We start from the raw sequence: 21,981 nt of genomic DNA on the forward strand, positions 1-21,981 counted from the left end.
TGTAACCTGCGAAGGAACCTGGACAGCAACTGAATCGGTGGAAAAGCGTACATCAGCCTGTACTGATGCCACGGGGCCACTAACGCGTCCGACGCGTCTGCCCGAGGGTCGCGCGTCCTTGCCACGAACCTCTTCACCTTGTAGTTGAGGCGAGACGCGAACAGGTCCACATCTGGAAGACCCCACTTCGCGCACAACATCTGGAAGACAGCCGGATGGAGAGACCATTCCCCCTGATCCAGGGTCTGGCGACTCAGATAGTCCGCCTGCCAGTTCTCCACTCCCGGAATGTGAACCGCCGTTATCGCCGGGACATGAGTCTCGGCCCAAGACAGAATGTCGGCCACTTCTCGAGCCGCTCGGGCACTCCTGGTGCCCCCTTGGTGGTTGATGTATGCCACCGCCGTGGCATTGTCCGTCTGCACCCGAACCGGGCAGCCCTGCAGCCGGTCCGTCCAGCGATGAAGACAGAGCCTTATCGCACGCAATTCCAGAATGTTGATCGGGAGGGAAGACTCCCCCTCCGACCAGGTCCCCTGGGCGGACAGAACGCCCAGAACACCACCCCAGCCCGACAGGCTGGCATCCGTAGTGATTATCGTCCACGAGATCGGACGAAACGACTTGCCCCCGGACACCAACGGGGACTGGAGCCACCACAGAAGGTTTACCCTGGTGCGATGACTCAACGAGATCTGAAGATCCAGAGATTGAGGTCGCCCGTCCCACTTGGACAGGATCTCCGCCTGGAGACCCCGCGTGTGAAACTGAGCGAAAGGAATCGCCTCGAAGGCCGAGACCATCAATCCCAGACATCTCATACACGTCCGCAGAGACGAGTGTGGAACGTCCCTGAGGGACCTGACTTCCTCCTGAAGAGTCCTGAGCTTGTCTTCCGGCAGGAAGACCTTCGCCTGCACCGAGTCCAGTATCATTCCCAGATAGGGAAGACGAACCGACGGACTCAGTGTCGACTTTGGAACATTTATCGTCCAACCGAACTCCTGCAGAGTTTGCATTGTGACAGACAGGCCCTTCTCCAGACCCTGACTGGTCGCAGACCGAATCAGAATGTCGTCCAGATACCCCAGGACAGAAATGCCCTGGGCCCTCAAGAATGCCAGAACCGGTGCAAGCACCTTGGTGAAGACCCGCGGAGCCGAGGCGAGCCCAAAGGGCAACGCCACGAACTGGTAGTGATCCTCCGCAACGGCAAATCGAAGGTATCTCTGATGCCCCTCGAATATGGGGATGTGAAGGTACGCATCCCTCAAATCGATGGAGGCCATGAATTCCCCCGGAACCAGGGCAGCCACCACCGAGCGCAGGGACTCCATGCGGAACTTGCGAACCCGCACAGAGCGGTTCAGAGCTTTCAAGTCCAGAATCGGACGAACCTTGCCCTCCTTCCTGGGCACGGTGAACAGATTGGAATAAAACCCCCGAAATCTGTCCCGATGAGGCACCGGAACCACCACACCCTGAGCCCTCAGGTCCCGCACCGCCAGGTGCAGATCCCGCAGGCGCTCTGGAGACAGTTGTAGATTTGAGGGAAAAAATCTGCTCTCCGGCCGAGAGAGAAACTCGATCTTGTAACCAGATCGAACGATTTCCAGAACCCATCTGTCCCGCACACGGGCCAACCAGGGCTGAAGAAAACCGAGCAAGCGTCCCCCCACCCCAAAACTGGGTGAGGGCGCCCCTTCAGGCCGAACTGTTATGGGCCGCAGGTCCGGATTGGCCGGACTTCTGTTTCCCAGACCAGGGCTTCTTCTGAGAACCTTGGCCTTTGAACGGTTTGCCCTTGTAGTGCGGCCGAAAGGCACGAAAGGACCCCTGAGGGGGCCGAAAATTCGTATGCTTCTTCCCAGAAGCCCCCTTAGCCTTGGGGAAATGGGGCAAGAGAGTGCTCTTACCCCCGGTGATCCCCTTAATCAACACATCCAGGGACTCCCCAAAAAGGCGAGACCCATCATAAGGCAGATTGGCTAAGGTTTTACGTGAAGATTGGTCCACCGACCAACATTTCAACCAAACCAGGCGGCGAGACAACACCGCCACGCTGTGCACACGTGCAGCCAACGGAATCAGGTCCAGGTCCGCATCACACAGATACATGACACCCTGGTGGATCTGATCCACCATATCCAGGGTCGCCGGAGAGGCCGAATCGGCCACTAGGACGCGCCTAAGCATCTGCGTCCAACTTGCGATCGCCTGGGCCGCCATGAGAGAAGCAAACAGAGCCTTAGGCATAGAACCCGTAACAGAATAAGTATGACGGGCAAGAGACTCCAGTCTCCTATCCGTGGCATCACGGAAAACAGGGGAACCCTCTGCAGGAATCGCAGTGGCTTTGTTCAAAACCGCAATAGCATGATCCACTGGTGGAGGCACACACCACCGTTCATCAGTGGCAGGCGAGAAAGGATAACGCAGCTTGAATTTACTCGGTACCGCAAAAGGTTTGCGCAGATCGCGCCATTGATCCTTAACAGCGCGCTGAAAATCAGCATTGCAGGGAAAAACCTGCGGCGTCCTGCGTTTTCTCTGCGTCCCATAAGCCGCCAAGGCAGCGGGAGGACACACTTCGTCCTGCAAACGCAGCGTTTGCTTAATGGAAGCAATCAACTCATCCATGATTGCAAGCTCTTCAGGCGAGCCAGGGGGAGAATTATCGACCCCCTCAACTTCAGCCTCCACCTCAGACCCCACTAGATCAAGAGAGGAGCGGGACCCCGATAAGGGGGTCCCTGCCAGAACAGCCCCATCACCTTCACCCTCAGAATCAGAGGACAGAGCAACTCTGGCCCGTTTAGTAGATTGAGCAGCCACCAGCATTTGCACCTGGGCAGCAAGGCCAGCCACAATAGTGGCTAAATCCCCCCCTGGGGGGGAAACAGCGGTCCCCTGGCTTTCCACCAATACTGTGGGAAACTTGCCCTCCTGAGAATCCATTGCCCCTGTATGCCAGACAACCAAGGGTTAACCGCCCCCTTTTAGCAAGCGCGGCAAGCGCAGCCCACCGCACCACACTCAGGCACAATGAGACCCCCCACAGGGAATATACAGACTGAATACAGGCAATGGCAAACAGGAATAGAAGGATAAAACCTGAGGAGACCCCGCTGCTGCTGCTGCCTCGATCGGTGTTCCAGGAAAGAGGAAGTGATGCTGCCAGGGCGCTCTATGTAAGCCTATGGAGGCTACAAGAAAATGGCCGCCGTGCATGTAAACCATGCGGCCGGAGCGGGCGCCGGTAAAATGGCGTCGTTTGGCGCCGAAATCGCCGCTCCATAATGCATAAAAACACACACAAGCTTATCCCATTATATGGATACATGTTAGATCGCCGCAGCGATCGCTGTATATGCCCCAACATGCCATAAAAACATGCCCCACAGCACACAGCTCCTCACACTGCCCAGCCTGACACACACAGTGTCACACAGCTCCCCCCCCCCCCTTGCAGCCCACAGCATGCAGCCGAGAGATAGGGAGACAAGCAGTGTGAATAAAGGCAGGTTACACAGTCCCAGACTGAGACCCCCCCCAGACAGACAGGTCCCCACATAGATACACTTACCTCACATGGCGTGGGGAACCCGCACAGGCGAACAAGCCGCTGCACATGAGGCAGGGAGAGTCGCAATTCAAGACGCACACAATGGCGGTTAAGAAACCGCACAGCGTCCGGTGAGGTAGCCACCTCACCAATCATCCCTGCACCGAACAGGGATGGGTCGTTCACCGTGCCAGGAGCGTTACCTGGCTGAACGCTCGATGGCAGACTGGGAAGCCACTGACCCACGACCTGCGATCAGGGGGATCAGCCCGAGACCCAGTCCGCATGATCCTCTTCGTCCGAAGAACTAACTAATGCTGACCAAAATAACAGCTAAGTAAAGGTAGAGAAAAAAACTCAAACAAAATATTAAAAAGAAGAAAGAGTCTGGGACAAAGAGTCCCAGCACAGAGAGAGCCAGCCACTCCTGACAAGCTAGACATTAAAACTGAGATATGGTTGCAGGAAGTAGGAGGGTATTGACTGAGGGGACCACCCCTTGAGGGTGGGATATGTTAAAGCTTTATTGTTAACATATTCTGTTGCCTAGCTACTCCTTCGGAGCAAAGTCTAATACCCCATATGTGACGAATATGAAGAGGCGGCGACTGTCGGAGGACGTAAGAGAAACTTATGTACATGCGATTTTTTTTTTGTTTTTTTTATTTTTAATAAATTTGCAAAGTTTTTTAAACAAACATCTTTCACATTGTCATTATGGCGTATTGTTTGTAGAATTTTGCGGAAAATAATGAATGTAGTCCATTTTGCAATTAAGCTGTAACATAACAAAATGTGGAAAAAGTGAAGCGCTGTGAATACTTTCCGGATGCACTGTATATTGATACTAGTTGTCACATGAACCCTTATGTTCTATTGGTTCATATTATGTTATTTTGAGAGGCGTATTTATACAAACTGGTACGATGTTTCTGCTCTTATACAGTCTTTTAATACTTGGAATGTCTGACTTTAAAAGAAAACTACCATTATCCTACCATTATCCTACAAAAAGTCTGAGATGCTGCAGTATAAAGCTCACCTGTCTCGATCATCAGTCTCTCACTGGGGATGGTCTTCAGGACCTCCAGGTTTTCTGCAGTTTTCAATGAACTGTGAAATGAGAAATGAAAACCTGTAAATGATACCATCCCCCTGTCCATACAGAATAAGTGCAGCTACCCACCAGTGTCTTCATTTTGCCTTTTTTATAATACATGGCAAGAATGATATCCCCCTATGTTGCTATGGCTATTTTAGTGATTTTTATAACATCAATATAAGAATGATGCATTTAGTTACATGTATTGTTTTTAGAAGCTAGGCTTCCCCTATTCATATGCTAACCACCTAAACAGGAGGCATCTCCACAATCGGCTATTGTATTCTGACCGCTGGGACCCACAGCTATCAGAATACTCTTAACAGTGACTGTAGTGACTGTTAGCCTGTCAGCCTGTAATACCAAGTTTCACCTACAGCTAGCAAAGCATGCAACATCTGAAACAGCTGTTTCCTATGCGATCCTGACCTCTTATGCTATAATAATTCTCTTAATAAGCTTTGCTTGTGTTTTATTATATACAGATACAGTAAAACCTTGGATGGAGAGTAACTTGGTTTGAGAGCATTTTTCAAGACAAGCAAAATGTTTTAATAAATCTTGGCTTAATAAACAAGTGATGTCTTTATATGCAAGTAGCGTCACAACTGAGTATAAAAGAGAAGAGAGGCGCCTCTAAGTGTAGTAATATGGGAACATTTAAAGAAGGTTCAACATTTAGCAACTCACATGGTTAATGATTGAAACAGGCACATCTAAGAATGCAGGCATCCGGGTTAAAACTGTCCACATAGACCATCCTCTGCACCGCTATAGACATCATCCCTTCCACACTGCGCTCCATGAGCATTTCAAGCCTCGCTTTCAGATCGCTCTACTGCAGGGTGGTCTTCTCGGTTACGATTGCAGACTGACAGCGGTGAGAGCTGGCTGTGCAGAGGATGGCATATGTGGACAGCGTTACCCCAGATTCCTGCACACTTAGATGTCCCTCCTTTAATCATGTTAAATGTTGAACCTTAATACAATGTAACCATATTGCTACATTTAGTCCCGGTTCACACTGGGGCAACTTGTCAGGCGACTTAGCCGCCTGACAAGTCGCGCTCCATTCAGTGCAATGGAACAGTTCTAATTGGAGCAACTCAAGTCGCTCCGATTCAGAAAAAGGTTCCTGCACTACTTTGGGGCGACTTGCATTAACTTCTATAAGAAAAGTCGTTTGCAAGCCCCGCTGAAGTCACGCTGCATGAGGCGGCTTCAGAGTCGGGCAACTTTGAAACCGCCCCAGTGTGAACCCAGCCTTAGTGGCACCTCTCTTCTCTTTTATACACTATAGCTCTACTTGGATTTTACTTCTAATCCCCTTGTGAAGGCGCCATTTGTAGATGAACATTTTATGGTTACACAATCACATTCCTATAATTTTTTTATATGGACTATAAATATACTGTATACTTTGCAGGACCTCTCATAAATAGACTGTATATGAAAGCGAAATACTTCACTTCTTACCAGCCATTGATGCCAATGTAGAGATTCAGATCTATTATAGCTTCTGCATCTTCTTTGGTTCCATCAAATGAATGGACCTAAATATACCATCATTTAGAAAAGACATAGATTTATTTATTCGATACAGGTATTTATAAAGCGTTGACAATTTATGCAGTACTTTACATATTGTACATTCACATCAGTCCCTTCCATCAAAAAGCTTACAAGTCCAAGGTTCCCATCTGACATACATATAAGACGTGACAATCTAATTCCCAGAATGGACAGGTAATAACTCTGTCATACACCTCTGCATACTTCAAAAGATTGGATGAAATTGAAGATGGAGTTCTTTCTGATCTTCTGTCAAGATTTGAGGCACCATCTTTGCAGAAATCTCTCATTCTCAAATTATCCATCGCTGCACAATTTCCCTATTCATGTTTATTCTTCTGCCAACATTCGCATACTCAATCTTCGATCTGAGCGTACGTCTGCACTCTAACCACATTTGCATCCGTCCTTTGTGTTTTTTTTTGGCTGCCCCATTCTTGTGTCATTGTGGACATCTTGCTGCTCCTCCTTAAAGTATGTTTGCCTTTAGGAACATGTTACATGTTCCACCAATTTTTATGGTGTAACATGTAACATGTTCCCACTGCTGCAGCCACTGCCCCCTTCACTGCCTCTAGTGACAGCAAGCCAGGATACTTCCCCCCCCCCCGCAACAAGTCTGATGCTGCATCTGTCCCCCGCCAGCTCTAAGAGTGAGAACTGAGCGATTAAAGACTGCTGATCACTCAGTTCTCCATGAACAGAGAGCTGGTGACTGTTATTCACCAGCTGTCTGCTCAGCCCTCCCTGCTCACTGGAGCGCTGGGCAGTAGAGGGGGCGAGAGCAGCTGGCTCAGGCTCTCAGCGGACCATAAGAGGCAGGTGCCAGTTCAGGCATCTGGGTGGATCCCAACCATATGGTCACCATCTTTCCCCAGCCTGGCTTGGCTCTGTGACTTCAGCCCGCTGTCTGCTGAAGATGGGTCAAAGGAGTGCAGAACAAATTGCACTCCTGTGAGCCACAGAAGTACAGCCAATCGAGCTTTGGCTGTACTTCTCCTTTATTTGAACAAGCTGAAGTTGGAAGCTGATTGACTACCATGCAGAACTGCACCAGATTTTTTTAATAAATATATATATATATATATATATATATACAGGGCTTTTTTTCAGCAGGAACGTGGGGGAACGCAGTTCCGGCACCTCCAGTCTGAAGGTATGCAATGGCAAAGGGATGCTAGGGTCAGTGGGGTGAGCTGAATGGCCTATTGATTCTGGCTGCTGGGGATCTATTGTTTCTGGGGTTAATCTATTGTTGCTGGAGGGCATTTTGTTGTGGGGGGGGGGGCTACTGTTGCAGTGGAGGATTTATTGTTGCTTGGGGGAACTATTGTTGTTGGGGGTCTATTGTTGCAGGGGAGGATTTATTGGTGGGGGAGGCGATTGTTGCAGGGGAGGATTTATTGCTGCTGGGGGGTCTATTGTTGCAGGGGAAGATTTATTGGTGGGGGAGGAGATTGTTGCAGGGGAGGATTTATTGTTGTTGGGGGTCTATTGTTGCTGTTTGCAGGGGATCTATTTTACTGTTTTTTCTATTGTTGCAGGGGAAGATTTATTGTTGCGGGGGGGGGGGGAGGCCTATTGTTGGGGGGGTCTATTGCTGCTGATTCCAGGGGATCTTTTTTACTGCTTTTCTAGTTATCATTAACAAACTCTATACAAATTACCTAGAACCACAACATGATACTTGGTTCTGTATTCTCTAAAAGGGGGGGGGGGGGTACTGGGATGTGGGTAGTGGGTGGAGCCAAATGACAGCACTCGGAGGTGGGTAGGGGTGGAGACAAGGGGTGACTCAGAAGAGGGGAGTACCTGCACCTATTCTCGGAGAAAAAAAGCCCTGTATATATATATATATATATATATATATATATATATATATATATATATATATATATAAAGATACATCTCTTTACTATTTTTATACCAGTGCATTCTCCATTTTTGGTGAATCAACCACAGATTGGATAATTACTGTCTAACTGAGCTAGTCCTACAGTGTGTGCGTTCACAAAAATTTGGAATGAGCTCTATATTGTAGCATGTTTTAGCGCCAAGGATTGATGTGGTTTGTTCTGGGCATTTAAAGCTCTGGGCTATATAAATAATGGAAATACATGCGAAAAACAGGACTTATCCGGAATCAGTCTTGATTTCCACTTATACTCACCACTCCTCCAACGCATCGATCCCGATTCCTCCCCATAATATCTGTAATTAAAGAAAACAAGAACCTAAAGAAGTCTCATCTCTACCAACTGAGCTAACCAGGCAGACTGAAAACAAATAAGTACAGAATTTGATCTGTTAAATATCGCATCTATTAAAAAAAAGACATCAAGGTGTCATACCTAGACCCTCCATCTGTTCTTGATAGCTACAATAAGTTCAGCAAACTTTACATGGGTGGTATTTAGGCTCCAGAAACCGACTCCCTACGGCAGTGATGGCAAACCTTGGCACCCCAGATGTTTTGGAACTACATGTCCCATGATGCTCACCTACACTGCAGATTGCATGAGCATCATGGGAAATGTAGTTCCAAAACATCTGGGGTGCCAAGGTTTGCCATCACTGCCCTACGGCCTCTAGCCAGGGCTACTGGACTTGGAAAGGAGACCTGCACTTTGGGTCTTATATGTGCTTCCACTGCTAACCTCTTCTTTCCTGCCTGACTGTCATGTTGGTCTATTCAAGACTTTAATGACCAGAAAAGAGTATGAAGATCAGCAATTCTAACTTTACTAACTGCATTGCATGTTTTAGCTCAGTGGTCCTAAACTAGTGAACCCAGAGACAGCAAGTTGTTTTAATGGGGGAATTTAGCAATGGCAACTTTTGTACTTTTTGTTTTTACACACACACATCCCTGGCTGCTGTAGAGTATAAATTAGGGATGGGCAATTCATTTTTGCCACAGGAGAAACTGGGACTATTGTGGAAGATCGAACTCTGCAAACCCACAAAAATGAGCTATATGTTTGAATTATGCTGCATGTCAGGAACAGTTAGAGCTACACAGACCCCCAAATCAGTGCATGCTTTTACAGAGAGTAGGGTGTCCTTTCCTGGTGTTCTAAAAACAAAAAAAATCCCATGTACATAAGTATTCACAGCCTTTGCTCAATACTTTGTTGAAGCACCTTTGGAACCAATCACAGCCTCAAGTCTTTTTGAGTATGATGCTACAAGCTAGGCACACCTCTTTTTGGGCAGTTTCTTCCATTTTTCTTTGCAGAACCTCTCAAGCTCCATCAGGTTGGATGGGGAGCGTCGGTTCACAGCCATTTTCAGATCTCTCCAGAGATGTTCAATCAGGTTCAACTCTGGACTTTGGCTGGGCCACTCAAGGACATTCACAGAGTTGTCCCATAGCCACTCCTCTGTTATCTTGGCAGTGTTCTTAGGGTCGTTGTCCTGTTGGAAGATGAACCTTCGCCCCAGTCTGAGGTCCAGAGTGCTCTGGAACAGGTTTTGTATAAGGATGTCCGTACATTGCTGCATTCATCTTTCCCTCGATTCTGACTAGTCTCCCAGTTCCTGCCGCTGCAAAATATCCCCACAGCATGATGGTGCCAGCACCATGCTTCACTGTAGGGATGGTATTGGTCAGGTGATAAGCGGTGCCTGTTTTCCTCCAAACATGACACTTGCCATTCAGGCTAAAGAGTTCAAACTTTGTTTCATCAATTTGTAGAAACATTTCAAGGATGATCAGTGGAAACAGGATGCACCTGAGCTCAATTTTGAGTGTCATGGCAAAGGCTGTGACTTTGTGTACTTATGCACATGTAATTTTTTTATTTTTGATAAATTTGCAAAGATTTAAAACAAACTTCTTTCACATTGTCATTATGGGGTATTGTTGTAGAATTTTGGGGAAAATTTTGGCACATAAGGCTGTAACATAACAAAATTGTAGAAAATGTGAAATGCTCTGAATACTTTCCGGATGCACTGTATGTATTCCATTGGGGGGCAGGTAATAAGCCCCCTCCATTCCAAATGTGGTGCTATAGGGCATATGGGAAGGTATCAGCTGCGTCTTTTTTGCTATAGAGCAGAATTCTCCAAACTGCGGCCCTTTGTTTGCTTTTATCAAACCCTTGGGGCACTATTTCATCCACTGATACCAACAATGGGGCATAATTCCTACCTCTGACACCAACGATGGGGCATTGTTTTTTTCCCACTATCTGCCTCTGCTAAAGTCTGAAGGACAGTCAACTGTCCCTTTGTTTAGAAAGTTTGGACTTCTGCTATGGAGTCACCAATCCATAAAATAAAAAAAAACCACCAAGCACATGTCTAGGGTAGATCAGAAATAGTACTGGCAATGCAGATCCCAAGAAGTAAGTGCAACTTTAATATATATATGTGTTTTATGACACTCACCTAAAAATTCTTTGTGTGAGTTCCGACAGTGCAGGAACATGGGCAGTTTGGAGTGCTCGGCCAAATGAAACTGCTTCTCAAAATACCTTTCCAGAGAGAAGAAAAGGCGTACACACAGTTACTTTTCTTACTCCACTGGGGACAAAATATAAACAGTTGCAGATCTTGGGCATACAGCTTATGCCTTGAAAACCTTTTCATTGGGCAACTTTGTGGCAAATGTAAAGTTATGCACTTGGGGGCTAAGAATATGCATGCATCACACATACTAGGGGGAGTCAAACCTGGAGAATTAATAATAGCATGCAATGCCAAGCTGCGGTTTCCAAAGCAAGCAAAGTCCTTTCTTGTATGAGGAGAGGAGAGAGAGAGAGAGAGAGAGAGAGAGAGAGAGATCATTTTGCCCCTGTACAAATCATTAGTAAGACCTCCTCAGTTCTCAAAAAGGATATCGGGGAACTGGAGAAAGTGCAGAGAAGGGCAACCAAACTGATAAGAGGAACTGAATTTATTCTCTCTTGAGAAGAGGAGATTAAGGGGGGATATGATCAATATGTATAAATGCATAAGGGGTCCATTTAGTGAACTGGTGTTGAGTTGTTCACTTTAACCACTTAAGCCCCGGAGGATTTGGCTGCTCAAAGACCAGGCCCTATTTTGCGATTTGGCACTGCGTGACTGTAACGGACAATTGCGTGGTCGTGCGCCACTGTACCTAAATGAAATTGACTTCCTTTCTTTCCCCAAAAACAGAGCTTTCTTTTGGTGGTATTTGATCACCTGTGCGATGTTCATTTTTTGCGCTATAAACAAAAAAAGAGCGACAATTTAGAAAAAATAAAAATTGTTTTCTGCTACATATTTTTGGTAAAAAAAAAAAATCGCAATAAGCGTATTTTGATTGGTTTGCGCAAAAGTTATTGCGTTTACTAACTACGGGAAAGATGTAATTTTTATTGTTTTTTTTTTTTAACTAGTAATAGCGGCGATCTGCAATTTTTTTTGCGGGACTGTGACATTTTGGCAGACAGATTGGACCCCTGACTGACATTTTTGACACTTTTGGGGGTACCAGTGACATTACTGCAGTAATCAGTGCTATAAATATGCACTGTTACTGTAAAAATTACACTGGCAGGGAAGGGGTTAACTATTGGTGATCAAGGGGTTAAGTGTGTCCCTAGGGGTGTGATTCTAACTGTTAGGGGGCGTGGCTAGTGAAGTAATCACAGAAACATAAGATCCTACATAGCAGGATCAAATAGCCTCTGTGCTTACATCAGGGAGAATGACAGACGGCTGTGTTTACATCGGAGCCGCCGGTCACACGCGTAGGCTAGGCAGAGAACGAGCGGGGGCCCCCTACAGGCTCGCGGGCGAGCGACGTACCCAATACGTCACTTTGCCTGTAGGGGGCTGAATGCCGCAGTATATAGTCGTGCGGCGGTCGGCAAGTGGTTAAGGTCATCACAGAGGACAAGAGGGCCCTCTTTACGTCTAGAGGAAAACAGATTTCGTCTCCAAATACAGAAAGGTTTCTTCACAGTAAGAGCTGTGAAAATGTGGAATAGACTCCCTCCAGAGGTGGTTCTAGCCGGCTCATTAGATTGCTTTAATAAAGGCCTGGATTCTTTCCTGGGTGTACATAATATAACTGGGTACTAATATTCATAGGTAAAGTTGATCCAGGGAATATCCGATTGCCTCTCGGGGGATCAGGAAGGAATTTTTTTCCCCTGCTGTAGCAAATTGGATCATGCTTAGCTGGGGTTTTTTTCCCCTTCCTCTGGATCAACTGCGGGTATAGGATTGTGTATATGGGATTGTATGGTTGGGTTTTCTCTACTGTTTTTTGTTTTTTATTGGTTGAGCTGGACGGACTTGTGTCTTTTTTCAACCTGACTAACTATATAACCTTATCAAACAACCCTGGGCTTACACCGTATGGTCTGCTCCCCTACCACTGCTCCTCGGCTCACACAACAACTGAGGTCTCTCCAGCTATTATCTTAAAGTGCCCGCACAGACCCACCAACAAACCCAAAATCGATAGTCACGGTAAGCTTAAAGTGCACTGGTGCCCAGACTATGTACAATAAACTACTCACAAATTCTTATCAAGCAGTAAATGAGCTTAAAAATAAAGCCTCACTCACCTCTCTAGCTGCTTGTAATGTGATATAATTCCTTCTCAAAAATCACAACAAAGACTCTATGGCTCCATTCACATCTCAGCGTTTCGGAATAGCAGGCGACTCTGCCCACGATGCCATTTTTCTAATGGCACCCCAATCGCGGTGCAATTTTGCAGCAGTTGTCGCAGGATAATTTGCCTTGCAAATCGCAACATGCGACGCTGTCTCCCAAAAGAAGCTCCTGTTCCTTTTTGAGCAACAAGCTTCACGAGTTGCGATTTTTGACGTAATTGCAGAACGAATTATCACATGACAACTGCAGCAAAATCGGGGATTTGGGTGCCATTAGAAGTAATGGCAGCCCAAATGCGACCCGCGTTTTGTTGCGATTCTGGAATCGCAGTCAGAATCGCCTGCGATTCCAGAATGCCCAGGTGTGAATGGAGCCTAAAGTTGGGTTTCAGTCAGTTTGTTTATATTAGAGGGCTGGCAGCCTGCCACAATTTTGTGCTGCTGAGATTTCAATGTCTGTGTTGTGAATTTTGAATAATAATTTCTCCACAATGCCTATATGTACAAAGGTGAATTAGAGTTTGTTTTTTCAGGTACTTTTACTGCTTGTAGAATATCTAAATATTTTGGTGTGTACAAAATGGGCACAGGTTCACTTTCAATGCAGGTAACTAACATTTCAGAGCTCAGGTTTATCAATCCCTTGCTCTGCACCTTAAAAAGGTTTATCTTCTTAAATTTATTACAGGTATTTTTATAGAGCCGTCAATTTATAAAGTGCTTTATATATACACTCACCGGCCACTTTATTAAGTACACCTTGCTAGTACCGGGTTGGCCCCCATTTTGCCTTCAGAACTGCTTTAATTCTTCCTGGCATAGATTTAACAAGGTTTTGGAAACATTCCTCAGAGATTTTGCTCCATAGTGACATGATAACATCACACAGTTGCTGCAGATTTGTTGGCTGCACATCCATGATGGGAATCGCACGTTCCACCACATCCCAAAGGTGTTCGATTGGATGAGATGTGGTGAGTGTGGAGGCCATTGGAGTACAGTGACCTCATTGTCATGGTGAAGAAACCAGTGGTGAGATGATTAGAGCTTTGTGACATGGTGCATTATCCTGCTCAAAGGAGCCATCAGAAGATGGGGACACTGTGGTCATAAAGGGATGGACATGGTCAGCAACAATACTCAGGTAGGCCGTGGCGTTTAAACGATGCTCAATTGGTACTAAGGGGCCCAAAGTGTGCCAAGAAAATATCCCTCACACCATTATACCACCACCACCAGCCTGACCTGTGGATACAAGGCAGAATGGATCCATGCTTTCACGTTGTTTACACCAAATTCTGATGCTACTAGCTGCTTGCTGTGGGGGCACTTAACAGGAGGGAGGGAGAGGCCAGGATCACAGAAGAGGGACCCGAGAAGAGGAGGATCCGGGCTGCTCTGTGTGTCCACTTCACAGAGGAGGTAAGTATAACATGTATTTTATTTTATAGATATAAAAACGAGACTTTACAATTCATTTAAGCCTTGGTACAGACACACAAGTTGACACACAGGTTTGGCAATTAAAGGTTAATTTCCTACATCTGTGGCTTTAATTTTCAACTAGTGTCTGTGTATAAAATAGTCAATGAGTTTGTAAGCTCCCACATGAATGGACTGAGCAGGCTAGATACTGAGCCATGGTGAGCAGAAAAGAACTGTCAAAAGACCTGCGCAACAAGGTAATGGAACTTTATATAAATGGAAAAGGATATAAAAAGATATTTAAAGCCTTAAATATGTCAGTCAGTACTGTTCAAACACTTATTAACCACTTGTCAACCACCCCACGCAGATTTACTGCGCCAGGGTGGCTCGGCTGCACATAATCACGTAGATCTACGCGATTATGTGCACGTGGTCTCGGCGGCGCGCGTGCACCGCCTGAGCCGTGCTCCGGCTGTGATTGTACAGAGCGGTAGCCAGACCATGGGAGGAGCGGGCTCGATTACCGCAGGCCTCCAACGATCTTCAGAGAAACTGACAGGAGAGCCGCCTGTCTATGTAAACAAAGCAGGCGGCTCTCCTGTAATATAGGCACAGTGAGATTGTGTGTCTTAGCTAAGCTGAACCACCGATCTCTGTGTGCCTGTCACAGAGCCACCCCCCACAGTTAGCAAGCACATTTAGGCTTACATTTAACCCCTTGATAACACCCAGTGTTAACCCCTTCCCTGCCAGTGCCATTTATACAGTAACAGTGCATAATATTTAGTACTGATTACTGTATTAATGTCACTGGTCCCCAAAAAGTGTCAAAAATGTCAGTTAGGGGTTCGATCTCTCTGCCGCAATGTCGCAGTCCTGCTAAAAATCGCTGATCGCCGCCATTACCAATAAAAACCAAAAAATAAAAAGTCCAAAAATCTATCCTGTAGTTTGTAAACGCTATAACTTTTGCGCAAACCAATTAAAATACACTTTTTGGGATTTTTTTTTTTACCAAAGATATGTAGCAGAATACAAATTGGCCTAAACTGATAAAAAAATGTTTTATTGGGCATGTTATAAAGCAGAAAGTAAAAAATATTGTGTTTTTTTTCAAAATTATCGCTCTTTTTTTGTTTATAGCGCAAAATCTAAATACCGCAGAGGTGATCAAATACCACCAAAAGAAAGCTCTATTTGTGGGGGAAAAAAAAGGACATCAATCAGTATTTGGGTACACGATTTTTAGTTAAAGTAACGCAGTGCCGAATCGCAAAAAATGGCCTGGTCATTAAGGGGGTAAAACCTTCTGGAGCTGAAGTGGTTAAGAAGCGGAACATTCAGGGATATTTTGATACCAAGCCAAGGACAGGTAGACCAAGAATGATTGCAAGAAAGATGATTGGAGGAGAGCAGGCTGAGTTCCCAGCACAGGTAGAAATAGGAAAGCAGAGGGACTGGCAGGAACACCGGGGATCTCACACAAAGGAAGCAATACAAAGAGAAGAGGATAGTTTTTTTCAAGTACATGGTACAGCAGGCACCTATCAGGAATATGAAATGTTGGGGTAACATTCTTACAGTTATTGGACATGTGTCATGTTATCAACAAGCCCTAACTGCTGCAAGTCATGGACCTTCTTTTGGAATAAGATTATTAAAATGTCTCTTACTTTAGTTGTGTTTCCTTCGGACAAAATTCCAGCCTGTCAAAGTCTATCAGAAAAAGAAAAAAAAATGTTATAAAAACAATTCTGAATAATTAGCAGCTACTGGCTTTAAAGATATAAAGTGTAACCATCCAATAGGAGGAGTCGGTCAGAAAGGCTTGGTCAAGTCTATGCCGGTGTGACTGTGTATCACAATTAGGTTCCTTTCACACGGGCTTTCGGCCCGGCAAGCTCCGTTTTGCTCAGCGGGGAGATCGGTCTGCAGATCCCCGCTGAGCAGGCAGATGATAGATCCGTCTCCACTTACTTTGCAGAGACGGAGGTGTCAGAGCCCCGCTCTCCTCTATGGGAGATCGGATGAAAACGGGCCACCTATCCGTTTTCATCTGATCCTCATGATTTCCTAAATTTCATGGACAGAATCGGATTGGATAGCAGCGGGTGTCAGCGGAGATGTCTCCACTGACATCCACTGCTCCATAGAGGTGCAAGGAGCATCCGATCAGGCCTGGCTGAAAAACTGACAGGCGGACCTGATCGGAAAGCCCGTGTGAAAGGGCCCTTAGGGTAGCCCAATCATTTCAACTGCACAAAAGAAACGGAGGCACAGTAATATTTTTAGTACAACACATGGCAATAGTTACTATGCATTGCAGTGTGCATATGTTGGCTGGTGCATTTGAGGTGGTATTAAGAATGAATAGCACTGCAGTGTACCTGCTGAAACATGGCGTGTTTACATGCGTTGTGTACGATATTGCATCACATAAGGGCTCTTTCACACGGGCGATCCGATCAGATCCGCCTGTCAGTTTTTTAGGCGGATCTGATAGGATCCTCCATGCAGCTCTATGGGGCAGCGGGTGTCAGCGGAGACACCTCCGCTGACACCCGCTGCCATACGTATCCGATCCTGTCTGTGAAATCCGGACGGATGGAAACCCTATTTTTCCATCCGTCCAGGGATCGGATCGGATGGGAGCGGACAGGCGGTCCGCTCTCATCCGATCCCCCATAGAGAGCAGCGGGGGCTGTGACACCTCCCTCTCCGCACTGCAAGCGGAGACGGAGCTGTCATCCGCCGGCTCAGCGGGGATCGCGGATCGATCCCCGCTGAGCAGCACGGATCCGCCTACGGAGGCGGACCGTGTGAAAGAGGCCTAAGGGCTCTTTCACACGGCCGATCCGCTTGTCCGCAAATCATCCTATTTTTTTTGCGGATGATTTGCGGACATAATGTAAGTCTATGGCATTGCGGATGTCAGCGGATGGAAATGACTATTAAATATGGAGACAATCCATAAATAAAAATGGGGGTTTAGTCCCACCATATGGCCATATCGTGCTCCCCATTTTTATTTATGGATTGTCTCCATATTTAATAGTCATTTCTTTTGCATGGTTGCACTATTCTTTTTTAATATACATGTTGCTTGGTCCATAGCGGCACCGGCTTTAGATATACATGTTCAGGGTTTGCTCCCCCAATTTTTTGCTTGTTTATTATGTATTCAGTCTGACCAGACTTCTGTGGTTTAGCATCCCACCCCCACACACACCTGTACTCTATCAGTGTCCACCATCAAGTAGATATAGGAGGAGTCCTTTGTAGTGCATTAGCACATCCATCCCAGCAAGGAGTGTTGTCTCCAAGGGTTGGAGAGGCTGGATTCACCCCTTTTCTATGGATAGTGTAGGACCCACTGATAATGGGGTACTTTGACGCAGTGGTGGGCTTGAGCACGATATGGCCATATGGTGGGACTAAACCCCCATTTTTATTTATGGATTGTCTCCATATTTAATAGTCATTTCTTTTGCATGGTTGCGCTATTCTTTTTTAATATACATGTTGCTTGGTCCATAGCTGCACCGGCTTTAGATATACATGTTCAGGGTTTGCTCCCCCAATTTTTTGCTTGTTTATTACAGAGTTTTACAATGCCTCATGGGATGTGTAGTTCCGCAACAGCTGGAAGGTCGTAGTTTGAAGATCCCTGTTCTAGAGGATCCCTGGATCACGGACTAAAAGAAAGAAAATCAGTCGACTTCCCCATCGCCGCTTGCAGCATGGATGGAGGAATCTTCACTGTCAGCTGCTTAATTCAGACAGCCGCGGCACCTGTGGCTGCCTGAATACCATAGTGCTGCAGAATGGTGACTGCATCTGACCATTTGGCCGATAACTTTTGTCAAGCAAGGCGGTGCTTGCAGGGGCAACCTTAGCTTGATTCCTACTAAATTAAAGCGGTAGTAGGGACACCATACTGTGTCAGACCTTCAGAGCTCTGTGCCAGAGCCAAGTGCTGCGCCGTAGTAACGTTATCAAGGCCGTGACCACTCATACAGCTGGAGCCCGTGAACCCGGAAGGAAGACCGGGGGATGATGGAAGCCCTGTAAGCTGTGACAGCGCACCACTGGAGGGCTTCGTGCTAAGGTAAGGTAAGTATTTCATAATGTGCTAATATGCAATGCATGCTAGCACATTATGCCATTGCCTTGCATGGGATTTTTTTTTTTAAGTGCCACGGTTTAAAACCGCTTTAACCTAAATATTAGCGTTCCGTGGGGCCTTTAACCCCTTCACTACCGCTATACATATTAAAATAGGTGGAGTGATGGATGTTTACTTCCTGAGTGCAGTTCATAAATGGTACTTCAGAAAATATACACAGGAGGCCAATCATCACACAGCTCAGATCACACAGCGTACAGAGCCAATCCGAATCATCATAGGGTTTACAAATATAAACACTCTAGTAGTGTTTACATCTGAGACTCCTCCCCTTCTTGAAGTATTTATGAAGATTACATGAGTGAAAGGAGCAGCAGAATAACAAAAGGTTACATTATTAATAATTAGTAAGGATTCAAATCATTAAATATTTAAAGATCACAAGACTGAAAGGAGCAGCAGATTAATGATGAGGGATTTGAACTGATTGTGGATTTTTTTTTTCATACTCCCCCCCGTCCTGTACATCCTATCTACAGTGAGGGAAATAATTATTTCATCCCCTGCAGATTTTGTAAGTTTGCTCACTTACATAGAAATAAAGGATCTATAATTTTTATCATAGGTGTATTTTAAATGATATACAGAATATCAACCAAAAATCCAGGGAAAAAACATAAAACAAATGCTATAAAATAAGTATTTGGTCCCCAAGCAAAACACAACTTAGTACTTGGTGGAGAAACCCTTGCTGGCAAGCACAGAGATAAGACGTTTCTTGTGGTTGGTTGCCAGGTTTGCACACATCTCAGGAGGGATTTTGGCCCACTGTTCCTTACAGATCCTCTCTAAATCCTTAAGGTTTCTTGGCTGTCGCTTGCCAACTCGAAGTTTCAGCTCCCTCCATAAGTTTTCTATAGGATTAAGGTCTGGAGACTGACTAGGCCACTCCATGAACGTAATGTGCTTCTTCTTGAGCCACTTCTTTGTTGCCTTGGCGGTATGTTTTGGCTCATTGTCCTGCTGGAAGATCCATCCACGACACATCTTCAGTGTTCTGGCTGAGGGAAGAAGGTTCTCATCCTAAATTGTACGATAGTTGGCCCTGTCCATTGGCCCCTCAATGGGGCAAAGTCGGCTTGTACCTTTAGCAGAGAAACAGCCCCAAAGCTTCATGTTTCCACCTCCGTGCTGACTGTTCTTAGGGTCCCTTTTCTCCCTCGAAACACGGCAAATCGAGTTAATGCCGAAGAGCTCAATTTTGGTCTCATCTGACCACAGCGCTTTCTTACAATTCTTCTCTGGATCATTTGGATGTTCATTGGCATGACAGTACATGTGCCTTCTTGGGGAGAGGGACTCGCCATGTTTGGGGGAAGAAAAATGCTGACCATGACCCTAAGAACACCATTCCTAGAGTCAAGCACGGAGGTGGAAACGATATGCTTTGGGGCTGTTTTTCTGCTAAGGTACAGACTGACTTTGCTGCATTAAGGGACCAATTGCCGGGCCATGTATTGTAAAATCTTGGATGAGAACCTTCTTCCCTAATCCAGAGCACTGAACATGGGTCATAGATGGGTCTTCCAGCACGACAATGAGCCAAAACATACCGCCAAGACAACAAAGAAGTGGCTCAAGAAGAAGCACTTTAAAGTCATGGAGTGGCCTAGTCAGTCTCCAGACGTTAATCTTATAGAAAATTTATGGAGGGAGCTGAAACTTGGAGTTGCCAAGGCACAGCCAAGAAACTTTAAGGATTTAGAGAGGATCTGTAAAGAAGAGTGGACCAAAATCCCTGAGATGTGTACAAACCTGGTCACCAACTACAAGAAACGCCTTACCTCTGTGCTTGCCAACAAGGGTTTCTCCACCAAGCACTAAGTCGTGTTTTTCTTGGGGGTCAAATACTTATTTTACTCACTGAACTGCAACTCAATTTATAATATTTGTGTCATGTGTTTTGTCTGGAGTTTTGGTTGAGATTCCGTCTCTATCATTTAAATTGCACCTATCATAAAAATTATAGACCTTTCATTTCTCTTTAAGTGGGCAAACTTTCAAAATCAGCTGGGAATCAAAAAATTATTTTCCCCACTGTATATGCCGTCTCTGAATATTAACCCTTCACCTCCCTTATCCTCCACATTAACCCCCTGATCTCTATCCTCCTCCTGTATGTGACCTGCAAATTAATGATTCTGCTGTATCTAGTGCACTAATACTAAGCGTCATGGTTTAACCTCCTCTAGACCAGCATTTTCCTGTATATCCCAAAAATTGTAGCAAAAATGAGATTACCATGGGGTCATGGCTTCTGATCAGGAACCAGCGGGACAAGCTCCCGATCATGTGACCACTGTGAGAAATACAAATACAGTGATCGCATTATAAAGGAGCCGCGCTACCTCCCCATTAAAGGGCCACTAGTATGTGGTGTGAAGGAATTAAATACCCCCAAAATAAAACTCTACCTGTCTCAAAAATATGATGTAAGTGTATGACAGAGTAATTGTCAGTCAAACTACCAAATGGCCTGGTAATTAAGGAATGTATGCAGGTTGGTACTCAAGTCATTAAGTTCTTAGAATACTACTGCCTTAAAGAGGAACTAAACCAATTTAGTGGTTTTGATTTAATGGTTTAAAAAAAACAGGTAAATTCCTATCCAGCATGCTGGGGATGCTAACTGTCACATTGGTTGTGCTCTCATCTAAACTGTCAAACCATGAAATGGCTGGTGTGACAACCGATCACATGTGCAGCATCAGGGCAGTTGCAAATCAAACAGAGACTAAGATGGCAGCTTCCGTTGGCTGAAAAGGATAGGAGGGTTTACTTCCGCTTTAACTCCTGAAATCAGAGCCCTTGTCAATTTTACCCCAATGTGGGTTTTGTAAATTGTTGTCACCCTTTACTTTTTATAGCCCTATGGTACAGCACAGTAAGGGAATCAGGAGAGAATATGCATCACTTTACACACTTTAGGGCAGGCTCCCATATATCATATCAGCTGCAAATTTAACCGTTTGGTTGAAGCTCCCCTTCAGGCACCGTGCTGTGACTTACCCAGACCGCACTCTCCGACGGCTACAACTTTTTCTCTGTTGTCCTCGATCAGTTTCTGCAGGTTGGATAAATACTCATCAGGATCTCCACCCTCAAACTCCCCGCACCTGGTGGGGTGGCAGCCGACCGTACTGTAAAATCGATCTAAAAAGATCACATGGTTAGAGAACTCCTCGCTGCATTAAAACTCAAAAACAATTATTTTATTATAGGTTTGAGATAATGCCTACCTGTCTGCAGTAGAATTTATATACACTGAACAAAATTATAAACGCAACACTTTTGTTTTTGCCCCCATTTTTCATGAGCTATACTCAAAGATATAAGACTTTTTCTATGTACATAAAAGGCCGATTTCTCCCAAATATTGTTCACAAATCTGTATAAATCTGTGTTAGTGAGCACTTCTCCTTTGCCGAGATAATCCATCCACCTCACAGGTGTGGCATATCAAGATGCTGATTAGACAGCATGATTATTGCACAGATGTGCCTTAGGCTGGCCACAATAAAAGGCC

At 45.6% G+C, this 21,981-nt stretch overlaps 1 protein-coding gene across 1 annotated transcript in view; it reads right to left on the reverse strand.

Annotated features, from left to right (window-relative positions):
• The window catches only part of TATDN1 (TatD DNase domain containing 1), a gene marked incomplete at its 3' end in the record, with an annotated part of 55,322 nt that overhangs the window by 10,542 nt on the left and 22,799 nt on the right, over window positions 1-21,981 (reverse strand). The window contains exons 5-10 of the mRNA XM_082257939.1: window positions 21,465-21,608; window positions 15,943-15,985; window positions 10,635-10,720; window positions 8,410-8,450; window positions 6,144-6,220; window positions 4,608-4,678 (exon numbers count right to left, since the gene is read on the reverse strand). Of these exons, the coding sequence (XP_082114065.1) occupies window positions 4,608-4,678; window positions 6,144-6,220; window positions 8,410-8,450; window positions 10,635-10,720; window positions 15,943-15,985; window positions 21,465-21,608 (462 nt within the window). The remainder of the gene's footprint in view (window positions 1-4,607; window positions 4,679-6,143; window positions 6,221-8,409; window positions 8,451-10,634; window positions 10,721-15,942; window positions 15,986-21,464; window positions 21,609-21,981) is intronic.

The sequence above is a fragment of the Pelophylax lessonae genome, assembly GCF_965119305.1.
Source record: "Pelophylax lessonae genome assembly, chromosome: 5".
In the NCBI taxonomy this organism is placed as follows: Eukaryota; Metazoa; Chordata; class Amphibia; order Anura; family Ranidae; genus Pelophylax; species Pelophylax lessonae.